Consider the following 27,160-nt stretch of genomic DNA (forward strand, 5'->3'; position numbering starts at 1 on the left):
TCCAGTCTTAATTATTTTGGATGAGAGATGTTGAATTTAGATCTTACAAAATGAAACCCACCATGTCAGTTTTATTTTGAAAGTAAGTTCAGAGTTTATGTGAACTGTAATCATAATTTGGAATATTATTTTAAAATAGGTGCCTATATTGTTATTTATTATTTCTCAACAAAACCATATTAAGGGGCTGGCACAATGGCTTAACTGGCTAACCCTCCACCTGCAAGCACTGTCATCCCATAAGAACCTAGTTCTTGTCTTGGCTGCTCCACTTCCCATCCAGCTCCCTGTATATGGCCTGGGAAAACAGTGGAGGATGGCATAAATCTTAGGGACCTTGCACCCATTTGGAAGACCTGGAAGAAGCTCCAAGTTCCTGGCTTTGGAGTGGCTCAGCTCCAGCTGTTGCAGCCATTTGGGAATGAATCGGCAGACAGAAGATCTTTCTGTCTCTCCTTCACTGTAAATCTGCCTTTGCAATAAAAATAAATAAATATTTAAAATAACATAAAACTGCAGAAATATGGTTATTTTTGGATGATGCCACTTTGAGTTTATATCACTAAAAGCAATATTGAAAACTGTTAAGGAGCCATATGTCAGATGATTTGGTCATAAATGAGTCTAAATTAAAAATATGTTTGGTAAATACAAAATTGACCTAAAGTCATCCTTTTATATCCAGGGTATGTTTTCCATTGTGTTATTCTACATTAGAATTGTTATTTGAGAAGCAGAACAATCAATAATCAAGCATCTTGAGGAAAAGATGTTTTGTATAAACATTCTTATCCTAATTGCATGTTAAAATCTTTTATCTCAGAGTTGGAAGGGAAATGCACTTTATCTTTTTAAGCTATGTAACAATTATTTTAAGATATGAATAAATTGGTTCAAGTGAGATTGCCTAGTGGCTAAATAGTTGCCTTGCGTGCACTAGGATCCCTTATGGAAGCTGGCTCATGTCCTGGCTGCTCCACTTCCCATCCAGCTTCCTGCCTGTGGCTTGAGCAAACGGCAGAGGATGGTCCAGGTGCTTGGGACCCTGCACCCAGATGGAGATCTGGAAGAAAGTCCTGGCTCCTGGCTTTAGATCGGCTCAGCTCTGGTCATTGCAGACATTTGGGGAGTAAACCAGCAGAAAGAAGATCTTTCTGTCTGTCCTTCTCTCTGTAAATCTCACTTTCCAATAAAAATAAATAAATCTTTTAAAAAGATACAAAGAAATTTTTAAAAAGATATAAAGAACTTTGTGCTGACTGTATACTCAGAGTTTTGCAACCATCATCTTAGTTTAGCCAGACTTTTTTTCTTTTTAAGATTTATTTGTTTTTGTTGGAAAGTAGGATTTACAGAGAAAAGGAAAAACAGAGAGGAAGATCTTCCGTCCGATGGTTCACTCCCCAAGTGGCTGCAATGGACAGAGCTGAGCCCATCCGAAGCCAGGAGACAAGAGCTTCTTCTGGGTCTCTCATGTGGGTTCAGGGTCACAAGACTTTGGGCCATCCTCTACTGCTTTCCCAGGCCACAAGCAGGGAGCTGTTGCAAAGTGGAGCAGCTGGGATATCAACTGGTGCCCATATGTGATCCTGGCATGTGCAAGGCGAGGACGTTAACCACTAGGTTACCATGCTGGGCCCTAGATTTCAAAGATTTTGAAAGAAAATGTTTATAAATGATAAAACTTAGAACAGAAAACAGAACATTTTGTACATGGTTTCATAAAGTTCAGTTCGAGTTTGCTATTATTTTTATAAGTAACTAGAGTAAACCAAATTGGCTTTGGATTTACTAAATCCTGTCTAGACTTAGTGGAAATGCATTTCTTTGGTTCCAGTTATGTCCTTAGTATTGACTGAGCAGTGTTAGCGTTGCTGTTCTTACTCCCTACAGACACTCACTGAATTTCTTTTTTTCTTGTAATGGAAGTATCCCTTTATTTTAAAGTATGCAGTCAATTGTGTACAAAGTGATATCTGCAAATAGAAAGATGCTTGTGAGAGCTCAAGAGCTAGCATTCTGTGTGTGCCTTCCTCTCTGTTCTCTGCTGCTCAGATGATGATCAGAATTTCTTTTTTTTTTTTTTTAAGGGAAGACATGCTGCTTTATTATAGCCTTCCACCGATTAGGAAAGAAATAGATCATTTTGTCATTCATCTTACAACATTGTGGCCACTTGCTTTTTGTCACAGGCATACCTTCTTCACCAATTCATATGCTGTGCTTAGTGAAGTTTGAACTCTTGAAATTCCCTAAGACATTTAGTATCGGACTAAGAATACACAGGTGTCTGCCTTAGCATTTGATTTTATTGACATTTTAACGAGTTGCAAATATGACATTTTCCTTGATTTCAGTAGAATTCTTTTGTTACTCTTTTTCGGTCTTAGAGCAAAAATTAATCTCAGTATCTTTTGCTTGGTTAGTAATTGATAATCACAGAAATGTGATGAACTATTGATTAAAATGAAACCAGCATGAAAAATACTTTGATAAATAACCTGTGCAGTGAAGGGGGGAAATAATACAAAAATTACATGTGTGCATTCGAGGAAAAAATATGGGTATAGATTTTCCCCCCAGGACACTGGGAATGCTGCTGATTGACAGGTGGCACGTGCTTGCAGGGCAGCCTCTGGCAGCTATTCGCCACCTGTCCCTCTACATACCTCGCAAGGCCCAGCCCCAGTGCATTGCTTTCCGGGGGTGGCTGGAACTTGTCACACACAAAAAATAACTCAGGATAAGTAAGCTATTACCACTTTCAACAGTCGACATACTCACATAAAAAAAAAAAAAAACCTGCACATTTTTGGGGAGTAAATAGAATTAATGGTTTATTTTTTAAAAAATGAGTGAATGAATAAATGGATTGTACAGGGTAATGCAAGTCACAAAGATTCGCATATGCCCATCATCAAAGAACAGGGATCGTAATGTTGCTTAATTTGCACTTACTGTAAGTTGCGGCGGAGGATGGGGAAGAAACCTCATAGTTATTTGGTGAAATGAATACAATTAGCATTCTGGTGGCAGCATATGTTGATGCTTCAAAGCTTAGTGAGACAACATGTTAGTAGTAATATTTATCACACAATGTTGCAGAGTTACACCTATGTTGATTGTAACTCAAATGTTATGGGCTGTTTACAAAAGAAATGTGAAACATGGGCCAAGCTCCATAGCCTAGTAGTTAAAGGTCTCACCTTGCGTGCGCCAGGATTCTATATGGGCACTGGTTCTAATCCCAGCAGCCCCACTTCCCATCCAGCTCTCTGTGGCCTGAGAAACCAGTTGAGAATGGCCTAAAGCCTTGGAACCCTGTACCTGCATGGGAGATCTGGAAGAGGCTCCAGGTTCCTGGCTTTTGCATCTGTTGCAGCCACTTGGGGAATGAATCAACAGATTGAAGATCTTCTCGGTCTCTCCTCATCTCTGTATATCTGACTTTGAAATAAAAATAAATAAATCTAAAAAAAAAAAGTGAAACAAATGCTATACAGTTACTGAAGGTTATAGCATTGAGAGTGATTTAAAAATTTGTTCTTATAATAAGAATGTTTCCAGGAATGTATTTTAAAAATTAAAATCTTTTTTCTTCTCGCATCAGAGCTCATTGTCTAGACCCTTCTGGGGGAAGCATAGGATTATGGTTGAATAAAGAGACATTCACTACACAGATCAGTTAAGAATGTATAGATAGCAGGAAAGGATATATTACAGGAATAGTGTTTTTTGCCCTACTTTGTCTTGTCCACTCTGTCTCCTGCTTAGCACTTTTTTTTTTTATTGGAAAGTTGGATATACAGAGAGGAGGAGAGACTGAGAGGAAGATCTTCCATCTGCTAATTCACTCCCCAGGTTGCCACAATGGCCAGAGCTTGAGCCAATCCAAAGCCAGGAGCTGCTTCCGGGTCTCCCACATAGATGCAGGGTCCCAAGGCTTTGCACCATCCTCCACTGCTTTCCCAGGCCACAAGCAGGAAGCTGGATGGGAAGTGGGGCTGCCGGGACTAGAATCAGTGTCCATGTGGGATCCTGGTGCATGAAAGGCAAGGACTTTAGCCACTGGGCTACAGCACCAGGCAGCATTCTTGTTTTTAAGAAGGAGTTTACTGCAAGAACCTGAGCTCAGAATTTAGCCCAGAAAACTGGGTTTGAATTCTGACTCTGTTATTTATTTGTGAATGAGACTTTTCAGCAAATAATTTAGTGTTTTCCTTTTTCTTTCTTGTAAATCAAGTATTGAGGCAATTAACTGATGTGATGTATACTAGAAAGGTTTTTGGTGTAGAAAGCTTGTGAAGATATTGCTATTATTTTACTAAGTTTGTGTATGAGTTGAAATAGAGAAAATGTGAGATAATCTTAGCATTTTAAATGTAATAGATGCTTGTAATGTTCCTAAAATTATATTTTCTCCTTTCTGTTTTAGGGACCTTTTATTTAGCCAGATGTATGACAAGTTAAGTGAGAATTCAGTGGCCAAAGGAGTGTTTTTGGAGTGCCTTGAGCCATATATTTTAAGTGATAAATTGGTGGGCATCACACCCCAGGTCATGAAAGACTTGCTTGTTCATTTCCAAGATAAGAAGTTAATGGAAAATGTGGAAGCCCTCATTGTACATATGGATATCACCAGCCTAGATATTCAGCAGGTGGGTTATGGACAGTTTGCTAATATGCAGAAGAAATTCTATTTACCTGGCTGATAAGCCCTCCTCCTGTCTTCTGAAAAGCCTGTTATTTAACAAATGCTTGTTGTGAAAAGTCTGACAAACTTAACATTTGTGTATATTTAAGTGAAAGCTGGATTTTATATGCTTTGAATCAGAAAATTAAATCTTCTATATCTTTTACATTCCTGAAATTCTTGGTATGGGGCATTACTCATTGAAAACTTGTTGACTGATCTATCTTTTTTGGTTTGTTCTCTCAAATGGCTTTTATCCATTTAAGTTGGCATAGGTATATTTCAACCGTGGGTACTTTTGACAAGAATGATAGAATATTTTTTGCTTTTAAGAATATTTTTCTATATTTTAAAACATCTATTTATTTGTTTAGAAAGTCAGAATTATAGAAAGAGAGAAAGCGAGAAATGGAAAGAAATATCTTCCATCTGCTGGTTGTATCTCCCAAGATGGCCACAATGGCCAGGGCTGGGCTTCAGCCAAAGCCAGGAACTTCATCCAGGTCTCCTGCGTGATGACCAAACGCTTCATCCATCTTTCTGCTGCTCTTCCTGGACAGTTAGCAGGGGTCTGCATAGGAAGTAGTTCTATCAGGACACAAATTGGTACCTGTCTGAGATGCTTATGTTGCAGATGACAGCTTTACCTGATATGCCACAGCATTAATCTCATTATGCCATTTTTAAATTAACTAGTATTTTAAGCTTATTAAGACATAAATTTTCTGTTCCTGTATTTTAGTGATATAGTATTTAATTCACAGTTAGCGTAAGTGGTACATGTATTACTCAGTTTAGGTCTTTATAAATGTCCTATTAAAAGGGCAATAGTTTGTAATAGGTTAAGTCCAGACTTGAATTTTGAAATGTAGAGCTTCTTAGCATGAGTAGCTCACCTATTGTTTGGAAATGGTACTTGAGGTATATAAATGGTACTTCAGGTCATCATTGGAAGTTCTTAATTGGGAAGCAGTTTCTGTTCTGACTTAACATATTTCACAATTTAATTTCACATCAGTCCTAATAATGAGCATGTTACTCCTGAAAAGGTTATAAATCCTCTTGAACTAAAATGTGAACACCTAAACAAAGGCCTTAGAAAGACCAAAAGGGAGGGTGTTTGGGGTTTTTTTGTTTGTTTGTTTGTTTAATACAAAATTGTGCAAAATTGCATAGAAATGAAAGTTTTGGAAAAGTGTTTATTGTTTTCTTTTTAGAAGTTCTTGATGAATTGCTGTGAGTTTGACAAGTGAAAGTCAGATCCTCTGTTTCTGCTTTTCTTTTTTTCAGGCCCTCCTCTGACATCTATAAATTGGCTTAGTGTTCACAGAATGACAGTATGTCTAGTGATTATTAGCCCAGCTCTTTATACCTGAAATACAGAATTTTAAAATTTCTTCTCTTCCCAGGTTTTTTCCAGCTTATTCACCATGTAAATGTTCTGTATTCTGTTTCATGTTAAAATGATCAGTACGAAATCTCCCCCTCAGTTTCTCACCTGTGTGTATGAAGTCTCCTTGCCTTCCTATCCCTGGATTACTGTCACATCGCATGCCTTCTGGTTGTGGCTATAGTTCATGAAAGCATTATCTTTTGTGCTGCTTCCATGTTTTTCCACATGTTAATAACTCTCTAGGATAAGCAGTGACCTCTGTACCCACTGCATCAAGCAGTGTTTTTTCAACACTTATTGGACTTAGTCTTTTGGCAGTGTGGCTTCATTACTTCCAGAAGCATGTATTGAGTGCCAGGCTCTCAGGGTGCTTCAGTGACTGTGATGAACAAGGTTTGTCCTTCCACAAAGCTTGAAGTTTAGCAGAGATGTATGACAACATGTGGATAACCAGCCAGGAGATATTAAAAAACAAGTGCCATGCCAAAAATCAAATAGGGTGTTATGGTGAAGAATGAAAGGGCTGGTAGGTTGGTTAATTATAGAAAGCATCTGTGAGGAAGGAACATCGAGTCTTGGAGGCTGCATGACAAGTAGAAATTAGTAAGACAAAGATTTTGGAACAGAGTTGTAATGAATAAAAGCAATAGTGTATCTGAAAAAGGAGTATCCCTGGGATATTCAAGTAGCAGTTAAAAAGACCGCCAGATCTGGAGTTTGATGAAAGAAGTGGACCAAGGTTTTCCATTTTTATAGTAAGTGCTATGAGGAAGCACTAGTAAGTTTTTAGTGAGATGGTGGTGGTTTGCTTTATAGATAACACAGCGAGGAAAGGGGACCTGATCCTGTATAGAGAGGTAGTAGTGAGACGGAGAGAGTTGGCCTGGTTTTGGATATGGGGTGTAGAATTTGCTCATTGGGTGTTAAGCAGCCTGCAAAGTGATTCTTTTAAGAGGACTGAGAGGATTAGGGCAGGTCTTAAATATGTGAGACAAAATGTGCTGTTTCTAGATCACTGTAGGCATTCAGAAAGCAATATCAAGGAAATAGTTGGGTGTATGGATCAGAGGAAAATCAGGCCTACAGGCATAAAGGTTTTAGTCATTAGTGAAGAGACAGTTGATGATGGTACAGAGAAAGAAAGAGAGGAGTTGAGAGAGAGAGAACAAAAAGGAAGATTCTAGAGCATGCCTTCTTCCAGAAAGGCTGAGTCTCCTCATTTCCATTTTTCCGCTTACCCCTTTGGCTACTCATTTATGTCTTAACATGTCTGCTTCACCTTCCTCATCCCTCTGTGGCATTCTGCAGCTGTCAGCACTCCAAGTCATATCTACTCTTCCTATATATTCTCTCAAATCAATTTCTCTCCATCTTCTAACACTTCAAATTCCTCTCTCCTCACTGTGCTTGCATAATCTCTCATTTACACTTCTGTCTTTGGCTTATATGAATGCATCCGTTAGATCCTAGCCTAATGTTTGCTCCTTCGGGCCTGATATTTTGTACACTCTAGACTGAGTCAGATTGGTTTATAATTAGTTATTTGTGTAGTTGACTGTCACCCCGACCCTTAACTAACATACTTACTAGTGTGTGCCTCACCCTCCTTTTGATGAATGTTCAAGATGAATAGATTCTATAATAGCAGGGAATAGGTCAGGATCTGTCTTGTTTGTTACTTTATCCTCTGGCCTCTGAGAGTCTGAGTGTAAATATTTGTAGAACTATCAACAAAGTAAAAGGAGGAGGAGGATAAAACAGAAGCAAAACGAAGATATGAGACTGTTGCAGGGTGCGAGCAACATCACACCAGACAAGGAGTCTTTATTAACCAAGCTTGGTGATAATGGAGCACAATAGCAAATCACAACTCTATACAGCAATCCAACCAAACATAATCCCAAAAGGAACAAATGGTCATTATCCTTAAGTCTATCCATTGAGCTGAAGACCTATGTCCCAGCTTCCCCAACAGTCTAAGGTATCCTAAGAGACATGCAATGAATAACCTGGACACGCTCACAAAGGACCTGGACACACTTATAAGCTGCGGACATTCACCTTTCCCTGGCTTCTCTGCCCACATTCCACTACTGCTAGGCCTCACCCCTCCTGGAACTCCTGACAGCACACAAACCAGAAACAACATTATTATAACCATTGGTCCATCTAAGCAGTACACAGGAACCATGCTCAGGGGATTACCTGTCCTGGGTCAGCCAAGAGTTGAGGTGCCAGAGTAATGGAAGCACCAGGCCAGAAAGAGAGTGAGAGCTCCCACTTCATGGGCCTTTTAAAGGGCTTGTGAGGGGAGTGGTTACACGACAATGCAATACATCCCCTCTTAGTTGATAGGTGAGTCACAGGTGGGCAGGAGCGAATACCTAAGTGTTGTGGGCTAAGGAGTTGATTAGTGTTGGTTGGGTTGGGCAGGAACAGGAACTAGGCTTGTAGCTAAAAATGCCTAGACTAATTGGACTTGTCTACATCCAATATCCTGACTAAATTAGGATGTGGGGAAAGTGGTTGAAGATGGAATTATCATTCCATTGGTGTTAGGACCCATTTTCAGGACAGAAGATAGGGGACACAGCCAAATTTCTTTTGCCCACTGTCAATGGGTGCTGGCTATCACTGGCTGCACCCCATAACAGGAACATGTTGAAAATAATTATTATATTATTAAGAATGCTATTGATCCCAAAACAGTTATTAGCCTGGCATTGTGTTTAAATACTTTTCAGTTCTTCTTTTACTAGAGAAGGAATATAAAAAAATTATTTTAAGATCATCTTCAAACCTACAGCTCCAAGGAGAATCCTTGCTGAAATGTACTGAGCTGTGTGGACTAAATTACTTTTTCTTTTTACAGGTGGTTCTCATGTGTTGGGAAAATCGTCTGTATGATGCTATGATCTATGTCTACAACAGAGGCATGAATGAGTTTATTAGTCCAATGGAGGTAAGATACTTTCTTACTCAGACACATATTTAGTATTGTCTATTAATTTCTTCCCATTCTCTTTCCTTTGAATAGATTTTGTTTTTATTTAGTCCTCTTTAAATCTCTTCTAGAATTATTACTTGTGTTCTCTTTTTAGCACTGGACTTACAAGTAGTCATTAATTTTATGCTTTATGCCACTGCATTCTTTTTTATTATGCCTAAGTAGGTATTTAAATCCTAAGGAACAATAGATAAAAATAATGCAAGCTTGTTAGATTTCAAGTTTTTTTTTTCCTCTTAAGAATGCTATAGTAACAAAGGACATAAGAAGTATATTTTATATAATATTGTTATATAATAAATGCACTCTTGGAGAATGCTATCTGTAGATCTGTTCTTCTGGGGAACCTGTCCTCAAAACGGTACAAGTCATTATTTGTTAATTTGTTGCTTTTCCAAATGCAGAATTTTATAGCATTCATTATATATATATAATATATGTATATATTTTCTTATTTTGCCTACCAAGAGAGTCTAAAAAGCATTTGGACTTATAGACTCTTAGACTCTTAGAACCAAATTGCATGCCTATGTTATTATTTGCCTTAAATTTGAATACAGAATTGTAGATAATGGATTTCAAATGTATGTAATTCCCTCCCAGCCCATTGCTTTAATATGGTGACTCTTAAAAAAATGTGACATATTCATTGAAGGCATCAAGGCAACTCGTTCACAAATTTAAGGTCATCCAAAACTATAGTTTAACAACTGGTTTAAGCCATTATTGTAGAACCCAGAAACTGGGCCAGCTCACCAAAGTGCAGAAAGCCAGTCATGTATCAGCATGGTGGAAGAAAGTAGCTCTTTATTGTAAAGTACACAGCCCCGGGCAGCTGTGGCCTTATTCCCAGGTCCTAGAGTAGTCAGGGCTGAAGGTTCTTACAGACAGAAAATTGAGGCTGAGAGGTACGACCATGCAAGGTTCCTGATTGCCCAGCATTGCCATGACCTTTTGGGGCTCAAGCTCACCTGGGAGCTTACATGAATGCAGTTAAATTTTCTCCAGGATTTACTTCCAGATAATGCTGGCTGTTAAGGTTCTCATCTCCGAACAGGAGACTCCTTGTGGTTGGAACCTTGTAGTTGGCCCTTCTCTCAGTTTAGTGGATTAAGGGAAACAGATAAGAACATCTAGGTTGAAGGAAAAGGTCTTGGGTCTAGACCGTGCTTTTACATCATGGGGTTCAGTGACATCCACACTGCCGCTGAGTCAGCAGTCTATGATTTCAGGCTTCTTTACGTACCTTGAGATTGGTAGGATGATATTCCTCTCATTTATAATTTCCCATTTTGGTGCACTTCTCTCCTGTCGTCAAGTTCTCTTCTTTGTTTCTTTTCTTTTTAAAGATTTATTTGTTTATTTGAAAGCCATAATTACTGAGAGACAGATCTTCCATCTGCTGGATTGGAATAGAGCTGCTCACACTCAAACCAGTGGATACTGGTATCTAGGCAGCAGCTTAACTTGCTGTGGCCCAGTGCCAGCCCCTTCAGTTGAACAGTTTTTACTATGAGTGCCATGTCCCTCTCTCCTGGTTTTGACCCTGAGTGTGTGAATATCAAGATAGTATTGTTTGGCCTTAGATGTCTTAGAGCTGCCTTCTCAGAAAGGTACCATAGCTACCTGTGTGCAAAGATTTAAGGCAGTGTTTCATTTTCTTCAAAACGGATTGTAATTTGATATACCTATGTTGAGGAAAACAATTGATGTCTTTTTATGTTGTTTTTGAAATTTTTGTTTTGCATGAGGTTTTTCTTCCCCACAATCTGGTTTACATTTATACAAGTACATAAACATCTCCAGTATACTGGGCTACTGAGGTTGCCCTGTTTGTATTCAGAGTGGTCTTTGGGTGCGGTGGCTTTCAGCAGGAGCTTGGTGTGTTATTAGACAGTCATTTGGAGACTTCAGCAGTGGGAGGGGATGTAAATCCTCCTTTGTAATTCTCTGTGTAGCAGAAAATCACTTTTTAGTGTAATACTTTTGTGTACACCAAGTGTAATATTTTGTAGTGTTTTAACACTTAAAGAGACCTGGATTAAGAGGAGATATCTATTCCTTTAAAATGTTCTAGATTTGGGCCCAGCATGGTAGCCTAGCGGCTAAGGTCCTCGCCTTGCATGCACTGTGATCCCGTGTGGGTGCTGGTTCTAATGCCAGTGGCCGTGCTTTCCACCCAGCTCCCTGCTTGTGACCTGGGAAAGCAGTTGAGGATGGTGCAAAGCCTTGGGACCCTGCACCCACTTGGGAGACCTGGAAGAGACTCCTGACTCCTGGTGTCAGATTGGCTCAGATCCAGCTGTTGCAGCTGCTTGGGAGTTGTCTCTCCTCTCTGTATATCTGCCTTTCCAATAAAAAAACAAATAAAATGTTCTAGGTTTTCCAGATTGGATAACAATCCGATCACATCTGAGATGACCACTATCCCCCTGAAAACATTTCTTAGTTTTAAATATAATGCCTTATGTTGGGAGGAACAATTCTTTTACTAACTTAGGTCATAAGGTTGGAGGAGTGATAGGGAATATTGGGACTTAAAATAAGCAGTGACATACATATTGACAAGAGGGAAGACAGAAGTTTATGGGAACACTGTATGAATAGCTACCCAGGGTTAGTTCTGAGGGTGGCGCCATGACTCAACTGGCTAATTATCCACCTGCAAACACTAGCATCCCATGTTTGCTGCTTTGTGTCCTTGCTGTTCCACTTCCCATCCAGTTCCTTTCTTATAGCCTGGGAAAGCAGTGGAGGAGGATCCAAAGGCTTGGGATCCTGTACCCAGCATGGGGGACTTGGAAGAAGCTCCATCCATTGTGGCTGTTTGGGGGTGAATCAGCAAATGGAAGATCTTTGTCTCTCCTTATAAAATTTCCTTTTCAATGAAAATAAATAAATCTTGAAAAAAAATAGAAGAACAACAAGAAGAAAGGAACGGTTAGCTTTGGGGGACGTTTTGATGCTAGTAGATTTGTGGAAGTATACTTCCTGCTGCTAATGGTCAGTCTTTTCCCAGACAGGAGCCTACTTCTAGCGGGCCTCCCTCTGAGAGACATCCAAGGTTGTAATTGGGAAGGCCCTGTTTAATGTTTCTGTGGCTGCTGATGGTTTAGATTTTTTTCAGTTTAAACTGTATTATCACTTTGGTAAGACGTTACTTCTCTCATTTGCTTATTTGCTTTTAAAGAGCAAGAATATTTTAAGAATCTAAGGTATGTTTTATTATAAACTGTGATCTCACCCTAGACCTTCATGTAACTGCTGTTCATTAAATGGTTTCTTTCTCTGAGGAATATCACAGTTCTTTCTTAATGATTCTTATAAACAGCTTCTGAGTATGTTAAGCTTTTATATTTCATCTCATTAGCAAATGACTAATTCCATCAGATAAAGGTGATTGACAGCATCTGACTCTTGACTGTATTTCAAAAATACCATTGGAACTGATAGTGATTGTTTTCATTTTCATTTTAATGCAGAAACTTTTCAAAGTCATTGCTCCTCCTTTGAATGCAGGAAAGACACTAACAGGTAATAATTTTCTGAATCTTAATGTTTTTTTGTCTTTTTACATTTTAAGGTATTAGTTAAATGCCAGGAATCTTACCAGTGTTTGTGTACTGTGTAAATTTTGGTAATCATATGTAATCAGTCATTCACCAGTATAATCAGATGGCAGAAAAAAACTAGTTTCTCATACTCAAATATTTCCTCTTGCCTTTTGTACTTGACGCTTCCCCATCTCCGGACAATTACTGATCTTCTGTCATTATATTTTATGTATACGGAGTTTCACAACAATCTTTGATATTCACTTATCATGATGTTTCTGGGATTCATCTTGTTGTGTTTATTGGTATTTTGTTTTCTTTACCCTTTTTTTGTAGATAAAAAAATGTTTAATCTTGATATTGTCCATCTTACCTTTTTTTCCTGTGTAGTTCAGAGTTTTAATATTCTAAGAGTTCTTGTCTAATTCAGGGTCATCAAGACCTTCTGTTTTTCTGGAAGAAATTTAATAGTTTTAGCACTTGGGATCCTGTACCCAACATGGAGGACGTGTAATTTCTCTTGAATTTGCTTTTTGTATATGATGCATGATAAAGTTCAGGAAACTTTTTCTCATATTGCAGCCTGGAATTCCTGTACTCTTTATTAATAAGATTGTTTTGTTTCCGTTGAATTACCCAATGTCTTTGTCAAAAAACAGTTAACTTTGAAATGTGGATCTAATTCCAGATTTTTATTCTGTTTTATGGATCTCTGTGTCTATCCTTATACAAGTAATGCACTGTCTTGATTATTCTGTGACTTTGTAACAAACCTTAAAATCTGGTACCTGAAATCTTCCAACGTTTTTGTTTGTTTTCAAAATTGATTTGTCTAGTCTAGACGCTTTGTCTTTCCACATGCAAATGCATTGACTCTAGATTAGTTTTGGAGAAATCACTATCTTTAAAATAGTTTCTTTAAAGATTTATTTATTATTATTGGAAAGTCAGACATACAGAGAGAAGAGACAGACAGGAAGAGCTTACCTCCACTGATTCACTCCCCAGGAGGCCTCAACGACCAGAGTTGAGCTAATCCGAAGCCAGGAGCCATGATCCTCTTCTGGGTCTCCCACATGGGTGCAGGGTCCCAAGGTTTTGGGCTGTCCTCTACTGCTTTTCCAGGCCAAAAGAGGGGAGCTGAATTGGAAGTGGGGTTGTGGGACACCAACTGGTACCATATGGGATTCTGATGCATGCAAGGCAGGGCTTTAGCCACTAGGCTACTGCACCAGGCCCTAGCTTAACAATATGAAGCCTTCTAACTCATGAGTTTGTTGTTCTATTTATTTTTATTTTACATATGCTTTCCTAATATCTGTGGAACAGGCAGCAGTGATTTTGGTAACTTGCCTTTAGTCTGTAGATCAGCCCAAGGGATATTGCTAAATCATCTAATCCATGAACACTTGATAGGTTTCCATTTATTTAGGCCTTCTCAGATTCCTTCAGTAATTTTTTTGTTGTTGGTTTTAAAGTATAACTTATACAATTTATCTGTTAAATCTGTTCCTAAGAATTTCATTTTATTTGATGCTATTATAAATGAAAATTTATGCTTCATCTTTCTTACTCATTTCTCATGTGTAGAAAGTAAACTGATTTTTTGAGTATTGCTCATCTATCCTACATGCTTACTGAATTCAAATATTAATTTTTAGTTTAATCTTTAGAATCTAAGAAAAACTTAAATCACATTTTCTGCAACTAGAGTTTAATCTCTTCCTTTCGATTTTGGTTGTCTTATTTCTGTATTTAGTCTGTCTTCACTTCTCATGCAGTGCTGAGTGGAAGTGACAAGAGTGGACCTCTCTTGATGTTGGAGGGAAACAGTCTTTCAGCATTAAACATAATGCAAGTTTGCCCATTTATGGAAAGTTCCTTCCATTCCTAGCTTGTTGAGTGTTTCTAATGGAAAAGAGTATTGGATTTTTATCAAGTGCTTTTTCTGCATTTATTGAGATTGTGGATTTTACTCCTTATTTCAGTAGTGTGGTTTAGTTACCTTGTTTTTTTTTTTAATTTATTTATTTTTATTAAAAAGGCATATTTACAGAGAGAAGATGAGACAGAGATAAAGATCTTCCTTTTGCTGGTTCCTTCCCCAAATGGCCTCCATGGCTGGAACTGAGCCGATCCAAAGCCAGGAGGTTCTTCTTAGTCTTCCACATGGGTGCAGGATCCCTAGGCTCTGGGCCCTCTTCCACTGCTTTCCTGGGCCTCAAGCAGGGAGCTGGAAGGGAAGTGGAGTTGCCAGGACACAAATCAGCACCCACATAGGATGCTGACACTTATAGGCAGAGAATTGGCCAGTTAAGCCAGCTGCAGATTTGTTTCTATATTTACCAGTCTTCCATTCTTGAGAAAAAAATCCCATTTGGACATGGCATACGATTTTTTTTTAATGTGTTGCTGAATTCAGCTTGTTGGTATTTTTTCATGGATTTGTGTGCTTATATTTATAAAGGGATACTATCCTGTAGGTTTTTTTTTATTCTGATATTTGGGTATCAAGAATACTAGTCTTGGTATCATGGTGTACTTGGTATCTTGGTCTGTTTGCCTCGTACAGTGAGTTGAGGAGTAGTCTGCCTTTTGTTCTTTCGTGTTTGTAAAGGGCTAGTGTTCTTTAAATATTTGCCCAAACTTAATAACAAAGCCATATGGGCCAATGCTTTTCCTTGCTGGAAGTTTTAAAATGACTGCTTATGTTTTGTGCTGCTGTGCCAGAATATCTGAGGCCAGGCAATTTATAAAGAGCAGATATTTATTTCTCTGAAGCCTAAGAAATCCAAAATTAAGTGCCCTTGTCTGATGTCTTAGAAGGTTTTTGTTTGTTTGTTTGTTTTACTTTGTTCTCTCATGGAGGAAGGGCCAAGTGTGGACAAATGTATCCTACTAGATAGAAAAACAGGAGGGCAAACTCACTGCCCTAAGTCCTTTTTAGTAGCAGAATGAATGCAAGTATGAGCCCTTGTGACTGGAAGCCTCCCCGAGACCCTCACCTGTCAGCACTGGGGCTTTGGGGGTCAGGTTTCCCACACATGAGTTTTGGAGGACACATTGAAACTAATGTTACTTAGGTTTCTTTGCTTATTAGAATCTATTTAGAGCCAGTGTTGTGGTACAGTAATTTAAGCCTCTGGCTGGCATCCCATTTATGTGGCGGTTCTAGTTTCCACTGCTCTGCTTCTAGTCCAGCTCCCTGTTAATGCATCTGGGAGAGAAGCAGAAGATGGTCCAAGTCTTTGGGGCCTTGTGACCCATGTGGGAGATCCAGATAAAGTTTTAACGTGGCTCAGCCTTTGCTATTAGACTGTTTAAGAAGTAAACAGTAGAAGGAAGATTTCTCTGTGTATTTCTCTCTGCCTTTCCAATAAATATATAATTTTTTTTAAAAAGGAGTGCTCTTTTTCTTAACAACAAGAATATTCATTTCCTTTAAAAAATAAAGTATGTTTTTAAAATAATGTATTCAGAAAATTTACTTCTTTGTGTATTAGCATATTTTAATTTTTTGTGAATTCTTTGGAATTTGTCCATTTCATGTTACCTTAACTTGTTGCAATGTTTGTTTGTAGGAATCTTTTATAATCCTTTTAATTTCTATAAGGTTAATATTGATAATGCCTCTTTTATTACTGAACTTTATGATTTAAAAAAATATTTATTTGAAGGGCAAAATAATAATGAGGCAGAGACAGGGAGAGAAAGAGATCTCCCATCTTTCGGTTCACTCTCCAGATGGCAACAATGTTGAGGGCTGTGCCAGGCTGAAGCCAGGAACCAGGACGTCTGTCCAGATCTCCCATGTGATTGACAGGTGCTGAAGTACTTGCGACATGTTCCATTGCCTTCCTAGACACTTGAGCAGGGGGCTGAACAGGACAGCCGGGAATCAAACTGTGCTCTCACTTGGGGTGTTGGTATTAAAGGCGGTGACTCAAGTCCCTGCACCACCATTCCAGCCCTGTTTTTTGGTTTTTAAAATATTGAGTTTTGACTCACCATTTTTTCTCTCCATTTTTATATTAAATAGCTTCTGTTGTTGTATATCCAGATTCACTTACTTTTTCCCCTTTTGTATTAATTTTGCTGATAAATTCTTTCAATGAATTTTTATATTCAACAATTATATTTTTCAATCTGATTTCCACTTAGTTCTTTTTTTTAAAATATTTATCTTTATTATTTTTTTATTGGAAATGCGGATATACAGAGAGGAGAGACAGAGAGGAAGATCTTCTGTCCGATGATTCACTCCCTAAGTGAGCACAACAGCCAATGCTGTGCCAATCCAAAGCCAGGAGCCAGGAACCTCTTCCAGGTCTCCCACAAGGGTGCAGGGTCCCAAAGCCCTGGGCTGTCCTCAACTGCTTTCCCGGGCCACAGGCAGGGAGCTGGAAGGGAAGCGGGGGCCCGCAGGATAGAACCGGCGCCCATATGGGATCCCGGGCGTGCAAGGCGAGGACCTTAACCACTTGTGCCACCGCGCCGGGCCCCCACTTAGTTCTTTTTTAAAATTTATTGTTTTTATTGCATTTAATTTTATAACAACATTATTGCAGTTTCTTGTGGAGACTAACTGTGGTCTGGAGACATAGCTGGCAGATTGTCGTTCCGACCAATCAAATGCCATAACATAACATCAACAAGAGTTTCCAGCATTATGGGGTTAATTAACAATGTAATACTACATTTCACAGGTACCCTTTTACAAATTGACAGCATTTCAACTTAAATTAAGGCAAACATGTGGTATCTGACCTTTTCCACTTAGTTTTTTATTATTTGTTTCATTTGTTTTCAGGTTTTCATTTGTTTGTTGAAATTTTTGTGTGTTAAACCTGTATTGTCATAATAGTTGCTTTAAAATTCTTATCTGTTCTAATATTGTGTTCATGTCAGGATTTGGTGTAATCGATTTTCGTTTCTCGTAAGAAGAATTGAGGCTTATCCTTTTAGTTGCTCATATTGCTGAGTAATTTTGTTTTGTATCCTGGATACAATGTTTCATTGCGGAGAATTCTGGATTCTGTTATTTTTCTCCAATCCATGCTTTTGTCTTCTGTTCTACTAGATAATTTTCTTGGCAAGGCTTGAACTATAAACTCCATTTCTCTTGTGTCTGCTCTCTTCAGGTCTTTTTTCTTCTTCTGCTCTGCTTTGATTCTGATTCGTTTGGGTGATGTTGGGATCAGGCAGCAATGAGGAAAAGGAAGGGCACAGTTTGGGAATCCCATTCTGGCTCTTTTCATTGCTCGATTTTGCCACTCTTAACTGTTTATGCTTCCTCACATCTCTTTAGTAACTTTGCCCAGAAAGAGCCCTGTGTTTTCCACGTGCACCCTGAGCTCCACCCTGAGCTCCACCGTGCTTACCAAGCAGATTGCACTTTGTTCCAGGCTGCGGGGCCCAGGACTGTGTTTTACCTGTGCTACTTGGTTCCCAGTCTCCATGCGAGTAAACTCTCTACCAAAGCCTGGTAGGGAGTTTCTCTCCCCCCTCCAGTATCCTCAGGGAGGGAATTCCATTCTTCTTTCTGATTTTTTTTTTTTTTTTTTTGCCTTTGACTAACTGCTTTGAGAGGTTTTTTTTTTTTCCTGCATAGTGATTGAGGCATCAGTCATATATGTGGGTGGTTTGAGGATGTCCTGGTGAGATTCCTCCTCCACATTCATGTCATGCTTCCTAGTTTCACCTTTCTGGTCCCCTGGGCACAGATAGTTAGAGTTTCCTTGCATGTGCTGCACCCTTGTTTCCCCAGCAGGCACCTGCTTCGGAGTGTTATTCAAGGGAGGTCCTGAAGAGAAAGGTGTGGCTTTCTCCCAGGTGGCTGAACCTGCCACCAGATTTGTATATGCTTTCTTTCACTCTTCAGTAACTTGGTATATTTTGTGCTATGTGCAGGAATTGCAGACTTTTTTCTGTAAAGATAAGGGGATAGGGAGAGTCATTTTTTGTACAGTCTTAATCCCTCATACCTGAAGAGTGATTGCTACTATGTGTCATACTAGCTAAGCTGGATTAAATAACATTTGTAGTTGAAGCAAAATATAATTATTCATATAATTTTGGGTAGTTAAAGTTCATTTGCAATAGAGTATTTAAATGGGATTACTGGTCAAAGTTGTATATCTGCTTGCATTACATTTACTGTTCATGTACTGAAGATGCATTTCATTATTAGCAACCACAAATTCCTATGATTTGCCCACTATAAATATTCCTGCTCATTTTATCCTTCATAGTGATCCTAATAATTTTATGCTATCCTTGACTTAAATCTTGATCTGATTGTTGTTTTGATTTCTTCTAGTCAAAGAAAAGTGTATGGTTTTGACATAATAGGGAGGACTCTAACTGTTTAGGAACAATAGCTTTCTGAGCCCTTAGAGCACCAGAGGTGGTGAAAGTTCATGTTACAAATGAGAAGACTTAATGGTTATGCCTCAATAGTAATTAATTGGTCATGACCTACAGTTCGTCAGGTTGTTGATTTACATCTTTCCCTGGCCACAGAATAGTGGGCAAGCAGGCAATACAAAGGTATTTCCCACTACATCTCTATGTGTGTTCTTGAACATCTCACACTGATTGTGTATCTGTGAAAGGAATTTAATGGAAATTTAAAGGATAATGAAGTGTTCTTACCTCAGTTTCATGGTATTTGGGAATGCGTTTATCTCTACTTAAATGCCAAATTTTCGTTTTTGTTTCCACATAGAGATTATATATCTGAAAAGATCTTGAGAATGTTTTTGAACATACCTTTCTTTCTATTTTAGATGAGCAAGTTGTTATGGGCAACAAGCTTCTCGTATATATTAGGTAAGAGTTCTTAAAACTGATTTATGTGTATGCTCTTTTTGTATTTTTCCCCCTTGTGCTCTTAGAAATATTATTCTTTTGTATGTACAGAATGCTTTTCATTTTTCAAATCTCTTATGTAAAGAAGTGATTTTCAGCAATGTACGATTGCGCATTGTCTATGGATATTTTTGTTTTTCACAACTGAGAAGAAGCTATAGGAAAGATGGCACTGATCTCTAATGGGCAAGGCCCAGGGGTATTGCCTCAGCATTCTGCAGTGTACAGGTTGTCCCCACAGTGAAGAATCACAACAGGTGAAATTACTGCTTGTGATGCCAGTGTCTCATGTCAGAGTGCTAGTTCAAGTCCTGGCTGCTCTGTTTTGATCCAGCTTTCTGCTAGCTCACTGCTAATGTGCCTGGGAAAGCAGAACATGATGGCCCAGTTACTTGGCCTCTTGACATCCTTGTCAGGGAGTAGCACAGAAATGGAGTTTTGTACCTGGTTTCAGCCTAGACTTGCCTCTGCTATGTGACCATTTAGGGAAGGAGCCACCAAATGGCTCATTTTCTGGTGCTGTGCCTTTCACATTAAATAAATAAATAAATAAATAAACTATGTAATATAAATAAGCTGTGAAAAACAATGATCTGACTCAAAATATCAGTGGGCTCAGGCTATTGAACACTGATATAGAGCGTTATTACTACCCATAACTCTGAGATAGCTGTTGGTTAAATTGTAAAAAAATTAATGAAAGAAGCAAAATTGGGATATTTGTCTTCTGACTCCTTGGGGCAGAGTTCATTTCTAGGGACTGTAGTGGTTCAGTGCTGCATCTTGATAGAATTTCCAAATAAATAGTTTGTTAGCAGAAAGATAGGGAGATGGCAGAACCTTCCAGAACATTATAGCTCCCGTCTGATGTCAGTTAACACTGGGTCCTGTTTCACATTTGTTCCACTGAATCTTCAGTGTAGAAGAACATATGCAGCATTCACCTAGTGCTTCATCATCTGCGCTTTGAACTCTTTAGAATGTGCTAGTGTCTACCTGTCTAACATTGAGAATTGATGACTGGCTTAAAGACATTTAAAGTTTTCCCCAGCCCCAAATGATAGGGAAAAAGTAAGATGTAATCAGAGAGTGCTTGTAATAATTCAGCTCACGAGTCAAGTCATTAGTCATAAAGAAGGCCTGGTTTACATGTAAAACTGTAGGGTAATTTCCTAATTCTACCTAATGACTTGTCCTATTGCAAGCCTGGTTTTTCTAGATAATGCTGTTCATTTCCCACTTTTAATTGCCATTTTCAGTGCATATGGTTTAAAAGCTTGAGAACATTGGGATTTCGACAGATAAGTCATAGTTTAATGGTGTTGTTAGGTTCTTGTTGATGTTAGGCTATGAGGCCTTATCTTACCTGTTCTCCATTTGTTCAATAGACTCTCAGGGTTGGAAAACAATGTGATATTTAAAAGCTGTCTCTTTACAGGTCACCAGATCTGTTCTCATTTGTTTCTTTAGTTGTTGTCTGGCAGGTCGTGCCTATCCATTGGGTGACATCCCTGAAGATCTTGTTCCCTTGGTGAAAAACCAGGTAGGTACTATTTTCATGGTGGTTTTACTGTCTGTACCTCTTGTTAAAATGCACTGAAGATAAATGAGGGTCCCATCTGGGTCAGAAGCTATTGCCCATCTTTGGAGAGAGCTTACACACTATCACTAAAGTTGTTAATACTAGCTGAGAGAAGGTGAACTTGTATCATAAGGGCAATTTGAACTGAACTCAACCTGCCTTTGTTCTATCCAAATGAGAACCATTGCTTCAGCAGGGTGCTTTGTGAGGTGAGAAAATAACCAACCCTTTTCCAACTTGCAGGTGTTTGAATTTCTAATTCGCCTGCACTCTGCAGAAGCTTCCCCTGAGGAAGAAATCTATCCCTATGTCCGAACTCTGCTACATTTTGACACAAGAGAATTTCTTAATGTATTGGCATTGGTAAGAGATTGATTAATGATGTTTCCAAATGAGCTAGGGTAATAGTTTTTTTTTTTATAGAAATAAAATTGAAAATTCTTATTTGGGTACATATTTTATGCCACCTCAGTAAGTCAAGGTTTCAAATGCTTAGTTCTCTGTCACTTTTTTTAAGATTTATTTATTTATTGAAAAGTCAGATATACAGAGAGGAGGAGAGACAGAGAGGAAGATTTTCCGTCCAATGATTCACTCTCCAAGTGACCACAACGGCCAATGCTATGCCGATCCGAAGCCAGGAGCCAGGAACTTCTTCCAGGTCTCCCACATGGGTGCAGGGTCCCAAGGCTTTGGGCCATCCTTGACTGCTTTCCCAGGCCACAAGCAGGGAGCTGGATGGGAAGTGGGGCTGCCGGGATTAGGACCGGCGCCCATATGGGATCCCGGGCGCGTTCAAGGCGAGGACTTTAAGCCGCTAGGCCAGCCACCGGGCCCAAGTTCTCTGTCACTCTTACCTTTAGTTTTTTACACTCCCCTTCCACACCTCATCTCTCTGTTTTTCATTCACTTATCACAACATCAGAAAGCAGGCTTAGATATGGTGTATCTCTGAAATCATAAATTATACTCCTTGACACAGTACACGAAGCTCAGAACTGGAAGGGACTATAGTGGTGATGGCCGTGGGAATAACCAGCTGAATGGAGCAAGGATGCCTCTATGAAAATGCCTCTAGAATAAAGGGTGAGCTATCTTCCTGGCTAGATAGTACTAGTCTTATTTTATAAAAGCTTCTGATAACATGGAAAAAGTTTATGTTACAATGTTTAGTAAAAGTTGCAGGCTCACAAATATGTAAAATGTACACATGTATACAATGTTTAATGGAAAAAGACACAAAATGCATCTAATTATTAATATTGACCATGTAAAATAGAGCAAATTGCCTCAATGAGCTTATACTACTCTTATAAATTGAGTGGCATCATAAACTACTGAATTGTTTTTAAAAACTGAATATCTGTGAGGGGATTTTTATATCATTCCTTGATTTAATTTGAAAACCTGACTCGGAAGTAGTAGCCATTAATGTATATGAATGAGAAGAGATACTTAGAATTGGAAATCAGGGTTGGGAATTTAAGAAGAGTAACAGAGGAAATGAAAAAAAAATTATCAAATTTTCATTTTTGTTAAGGTCTATAGTAGTGCTGAAATACATTTGGAATGATCTGATGTCCAAATTATAATATCAGGACTACAAATAAGATCATAAAACAGTCCCTCATTTCTTGACAAGTATGTTTGAGTACCTGGAATATCCCACTTGCTGTGCTCACTGGGGGGGGCGCAGCCTTGTGAGTACCTGGAATATCCCACTTGCTGCGCTCACTGGGGGGGCGCAGCCTTGTGAGTACCTGGAATATCCCACTTGCTGCGCTCACTGGGGGGGCACAGCCTTGTGAGTACCTGGAATATCCCACTTGCTGTGCTCACTGGGGGGGCGCAGCCTTGGCTGCAAGTATATACTCCTGTCCTGTGGATGAAGAGGAGCTGCACTGGTAGATGCCTAATGATAACATAGTGTAATGCAGGCCTCAGGGGAAGTGTGAGATGTATCAGGGACACGATTAGAGTGTGTCAGAGGGTTAAAGAAGCTTTCCTGGACACGATGGTCCCATGCTAAGTCTCGAAGATGAGTATAAATTAGGAGGAGAGTAGAGGTATTATTTTAGGCAGAGGGAAAGAATATTTGAAATGGTGTTTGAAATGTAATCAAAGAAAAATTCAGTATGGCTGTATGTTTAAGTATAAAGAAGAATACAGAAACAAATCTGTAGAGATAGGCTTAGAGGCCTGTAATCTGTAGTAAAAAATTTAAACTTTATATACTACTACAGTATGTAGTCACTGACGCTTGTTAGGGAGAGGAATATCATGACTTATTCTTTAAGAAAGATTCCCTCTGAGGCTTAATTTTTAATGCATTTGAGCTGCTATCACAAATACCACAACCCAAATGTCTGGTAAGCAGTAGAATTTTATTTCTCTGTTACTTGTTTATCTCTGGAGGCTGCAGCCCAACATCCAGCCCTGGTAGGCCCTGTGTCTGTTGAGGAATGGCTCATTTGTTTCTAGAGGAATGCCTCCTCTATGTGCTCGTGGCTAGAAAGCAAGAGGTCCAAGAGCTGCCTGCTCATGGTCTAATCGCCTCCCCAAAGCCCCATCTCCTAATGCCATCAAATTTCTGCTAAGATTTTTAAAAAATTTTTAAGTAAGATTTATTTATTTGAAAAAATGATAAGAAACAGACAAAGTTATCTTCCATCCATTGGTTCACTCCCTGAATAGTCAAAACAGCTGAGACTAGCCAGGCTAAAGCCAGGAGCCAAGAACCAGGAACATTTTTCAGGAACATGTGTGACAGGGGCCCAAGTACTTGGACCATTTTCTGCTCCTTTCCCAGGCTTATTAATAAGCAGGGAGCTGGAGCAGAAACAGAGCTGGGACCCGAACTGGTGCTCCAATGTGGGATATTGGCCTTACAGGCAGTGACTTAAACTGTTGTATATTTTAATCTCCATTAGAACTTGTGTCCATATTATTTCCTCTAACAGATATTACATAATTGGAAATATCTTTGTGGATTGATAATGTTCTAGCAATGATAATGCCATTTTGGTGACAGTTGTTAATGATTACCAAAATATGCTGTGGCTTGTATCATAATATTCACTCTGTAGTATATCACAACTTAATTATGTTTATAGGAATAAGCTTCCAGTATCTGTTTCAGAATAGTGACAAAATGCTGCCAACAAGAAAGTGGTTAAGAGAATTCCTTTTTATTTGCATCACTGCTGTAAGAATTTTTTAAAAATACATATGTTACTTGTACATGACTTTGTGTTTTAATTGAATAACACTTGTCTTAGCAGAGAGTTCCTTGTGTTTGTACCTGCTGAGTGACATTACACTTGAAGAGGCTAGGGTTGATATGTTGTGGTAGGGTGGGTACGGGGAGAGTTTTTGGTTCTCATAAATCAGTGCATAAAACTGAAACACCTTCTATTTCACCTTGTATCTGCAGTCAGCTCAAAGTTAACCTGTGTGAACTCCAGAATAGCTTCTGCTTGGGTACCTCACAGAAAGAGTTCTACCTCTGTTTCCACATTGAATTCCACCTGTCTCATTGGTGATTCATTTCAGCACTTCACCAGCTGGCACTAGGGCAGACTAGCTAAAAAATTTTTAAGTATTTTTTTTTCTTTGCAAATAATATAATTTGATAATCAGGTAGTCATTTGTTAAGCACCTACTGTGTGCTGGACATGAAAGGAGGGGCAGGACATGATAATAATAGAACAGCATATGCAAAGATACTTTAATAAATTGAGACAATTCAGTGCCCACTTAAGCAAGTATGCGGTCAACATTAGGTGTCATGGATTAAGTTACCATATGCGAGGCTGGCATCCCATAGTAGAATGCCAATTCAAGCTCTATCTGCTCTGCTTCCAATCTACCTTCTTCCTAATGGCTGGGAGAACCAGATAGTGGCCCAAGTGTTTGAGTCCTGGCTGACCTAGATGGAACACTTGGTTCCTGGCTTTGGCCTGCCCCAGTCCTAGCAGTGGAAGCCATTTGGGGAGTGAATCAGTGGGAAAAAGGTCTCTTTCTCTCTTCCCTCTCTCTGAGACACTGCCTCTCAAATAAATAATAAACCTTAAAAAATGAAAAGAACAATAGGTATTCTTGTTTGAACACAGCTCACAATTTGAAAGTTCAGGGCTGTGAAATTTCTTTGTCTGTTTTATCTGTTTATGTAGTTTGTTTACTTATTTCAGAAAAATAACTACACCTGCACCCACGTGGGAGATCTGGAAGAAGCTCCTGGGATTGGATTGCCTTGACTCTGGCTTTTGCGGCCAGTTGTGAAGTGAACCAGTGGATGGAAGATATTTTTCTCTGTTTATCCTTTTTTCTCTGTAAACTTGCCTTTCCAATAAAAGTTTTTTTTTAATTTTAAAAAAGAAAAAGAAAAGTAAAATTAGAAGGAAAGACATCTTCCATCCACTGGGTCATTCTCTAAAGGGCTATAATTTCAGAGCTGGACCAGTCTGTTTCCAAGAAGGAGCTTCTTTTGAATTCACCATATGAATGTGGGACTCCAAGAACTTGAGCTATCTTCCTCTGCTTCCCTAGGCCAATATAAGCGAGCAAGATGGCCCAGTGCAGTGGCCTAGCGGCTAAAGTAGAGAACCTGGAGGAAGTTCCTGGCTCCTGGTTTCAGATTGGTGCAGCACTGGCTGTTGCGGTCACTTGGGGAGTGAATCATTGGACAGGAGACCTTCCTCTCTATATATCTGACTTTGCAATAAAAATAAAGAAAGAAAGAGAGAGAAAAGAAAGAAGGAAGGAAGGGAGGGAGGGAGGGAGAGAAGAAAAGAAGGAAGAAAGGAAGAAGAAGAGAGGAAGGAAAGGAGAAAGAGAAAAGAAAGGAGAAAGAAAAGAAAAGAAAGAAAAAGAAAGAAGGGAGAGGGACAACTTGGAACCTGCCTCCTATGCGGTGCTGACACTGTCAGTGGCAGCTCGACCCACTGTCACAGCATCAGCCCCTCACACTGCCTGTTGCCATTACTATTGTTTCTCTTCTCTCTTCCATGTCCCTCCTCTTTCCCCTGCTATAGATTTTGCTTCTTTCCCAAATCACTTTTTTGGTTGTGTGATAACCACTATATTTTTATACTTTTTATGTTTAAGTCTCCAAATACTTTGCCATATTAAGTCATTTGTGCTCTACTTACTAAAAACATCTTGGTGTTTAAAAACTGGTGAGGAAATCAGTTAATTGGGAATTGGATTTTATTCATAAGAAATTAATAGCTTGTTTTCTTCTTAAATTTGCAGAGAATAACATTTTCTTTCTCCCTTTTTAGACTTTTGAAGATTTTAAAAATGACAAGCAAGCTGTGGAATATCAACAACGAATTGTGGATATTTTGTTGAAAGTAAGAATTCAAAGAATACATATCATTGTAATGATTTTTATATTAACACAATTGTCTTATAGCAGATCTTAATATAATCTTGTAAAGTGTTATGTTGAAGTTGTACCTTAAAATTTTAGTATTATATTTTTGTTCTCAAGATCTAAATTCGATACTAGCCATTCATTCAAAAAGAATATATCTGCTTTAGACTAAAGATTGGAATATAGGAGATTACTCTTGTGAAATGCATTTTGTGAAAATTACTATGTTAATAAGATTATGTGTTTCAACAGATTAACTTTATGGTGCCTTGAGAAAATAACTCATCCGAAGAATCTTAGGTCTCATGCCAACACCAACTTGTTGCCAAGGCAGTGCCATCTTTCACCATGGCCCCTCAGACAAGTGACACACCGTGAAAACCATCCTAATCTGAATCACACTAGGCTCAGTGTAAACCTATTTTGAGGTTCAAGCTGTTGGTAATGAATGTATGCCAAGAGAGACTTTCCCCTCCCACCTGCACAGCTTCAAGCAGGCCAATTTTGTCTTGTATTTGAAAGTATATAGGTTTCACACTGTATCTGGCTTTTAGATGGAGGTTACTTCTTTTTAATGACTTTTAGGCTATTTTGGACAAGATATCAGAATTAAAATGCCCTCTAGTTGTACCTGATGTCACTCTATCACATTTGTAATTTTTTTGTAATTTTTATAGCACCTTT

The 27,160-nt window shown here is 38.8% G+C and overlaps 1 protein-coding gene across 5 annotated transcripts in view; it reads left to right on the top strand.

Moving 5' to 3' along the window:
- Positions 1 to 27,160, top strand: part of VPS8 (VPS8 subunit of CORVET complex) — a 239,556-nt gene that overhangs the window by 90,874 nt on the left and 121,522 nt on the right. For all 5 annotated transcript variants that reach the window (XM_041002876.1, XM_041002875.1, XM_041002877.1 and 2 more), the window contains 7 exons: positions 4,436 to 4,658; positions 8,959 to 9,048; positions 12,576 to 12,627; positions 19,436 to 19,478; positions 20,988 to 21,060; positions 21,343 to 21,462; positions 26,382 to 26,453. In XM_041002876.1, coding sequence (XP_040858810.1) covers positions 4,436 to 4,658; positions 8,959 to 9,048; positions 12,576 to 12,627; positions 19,436 to 19,478; positions 20,988 to 21,060; positions 21,343 to 21,462; positions 26,382 to 26,453 — 673 coding nt within the window. The remainder of the gene's footprint in view (positions 1 to 4,435; positions 4,659 to 8,958; positions 9,049 to 12,575; positions 12,628 to 19,435; positions 19,479 to 20,987; positions 21,061 to 21,342; positions 21,463 to 26,381; positions 26,454 to 27,160) is intronic.

This window comes from Ochotona curzoniae, unplaced genomic scaffold (genome assembly GCF_017591425.1).
Source record: "Ochotona curzoniae isolate NIBS_2020 unplaced genomic scaffold, NIBS_Ocur_1.0 scaffold_2587, whole genome shotgun sequence".
Classification (NCBI taxonomy): domain Eukaryota; kingdom Metazoa; phylum Chordata; class Mammalia; order Lagomorpha; family Ochotonidae; genus Ochotona; species Ochotona curzoniae.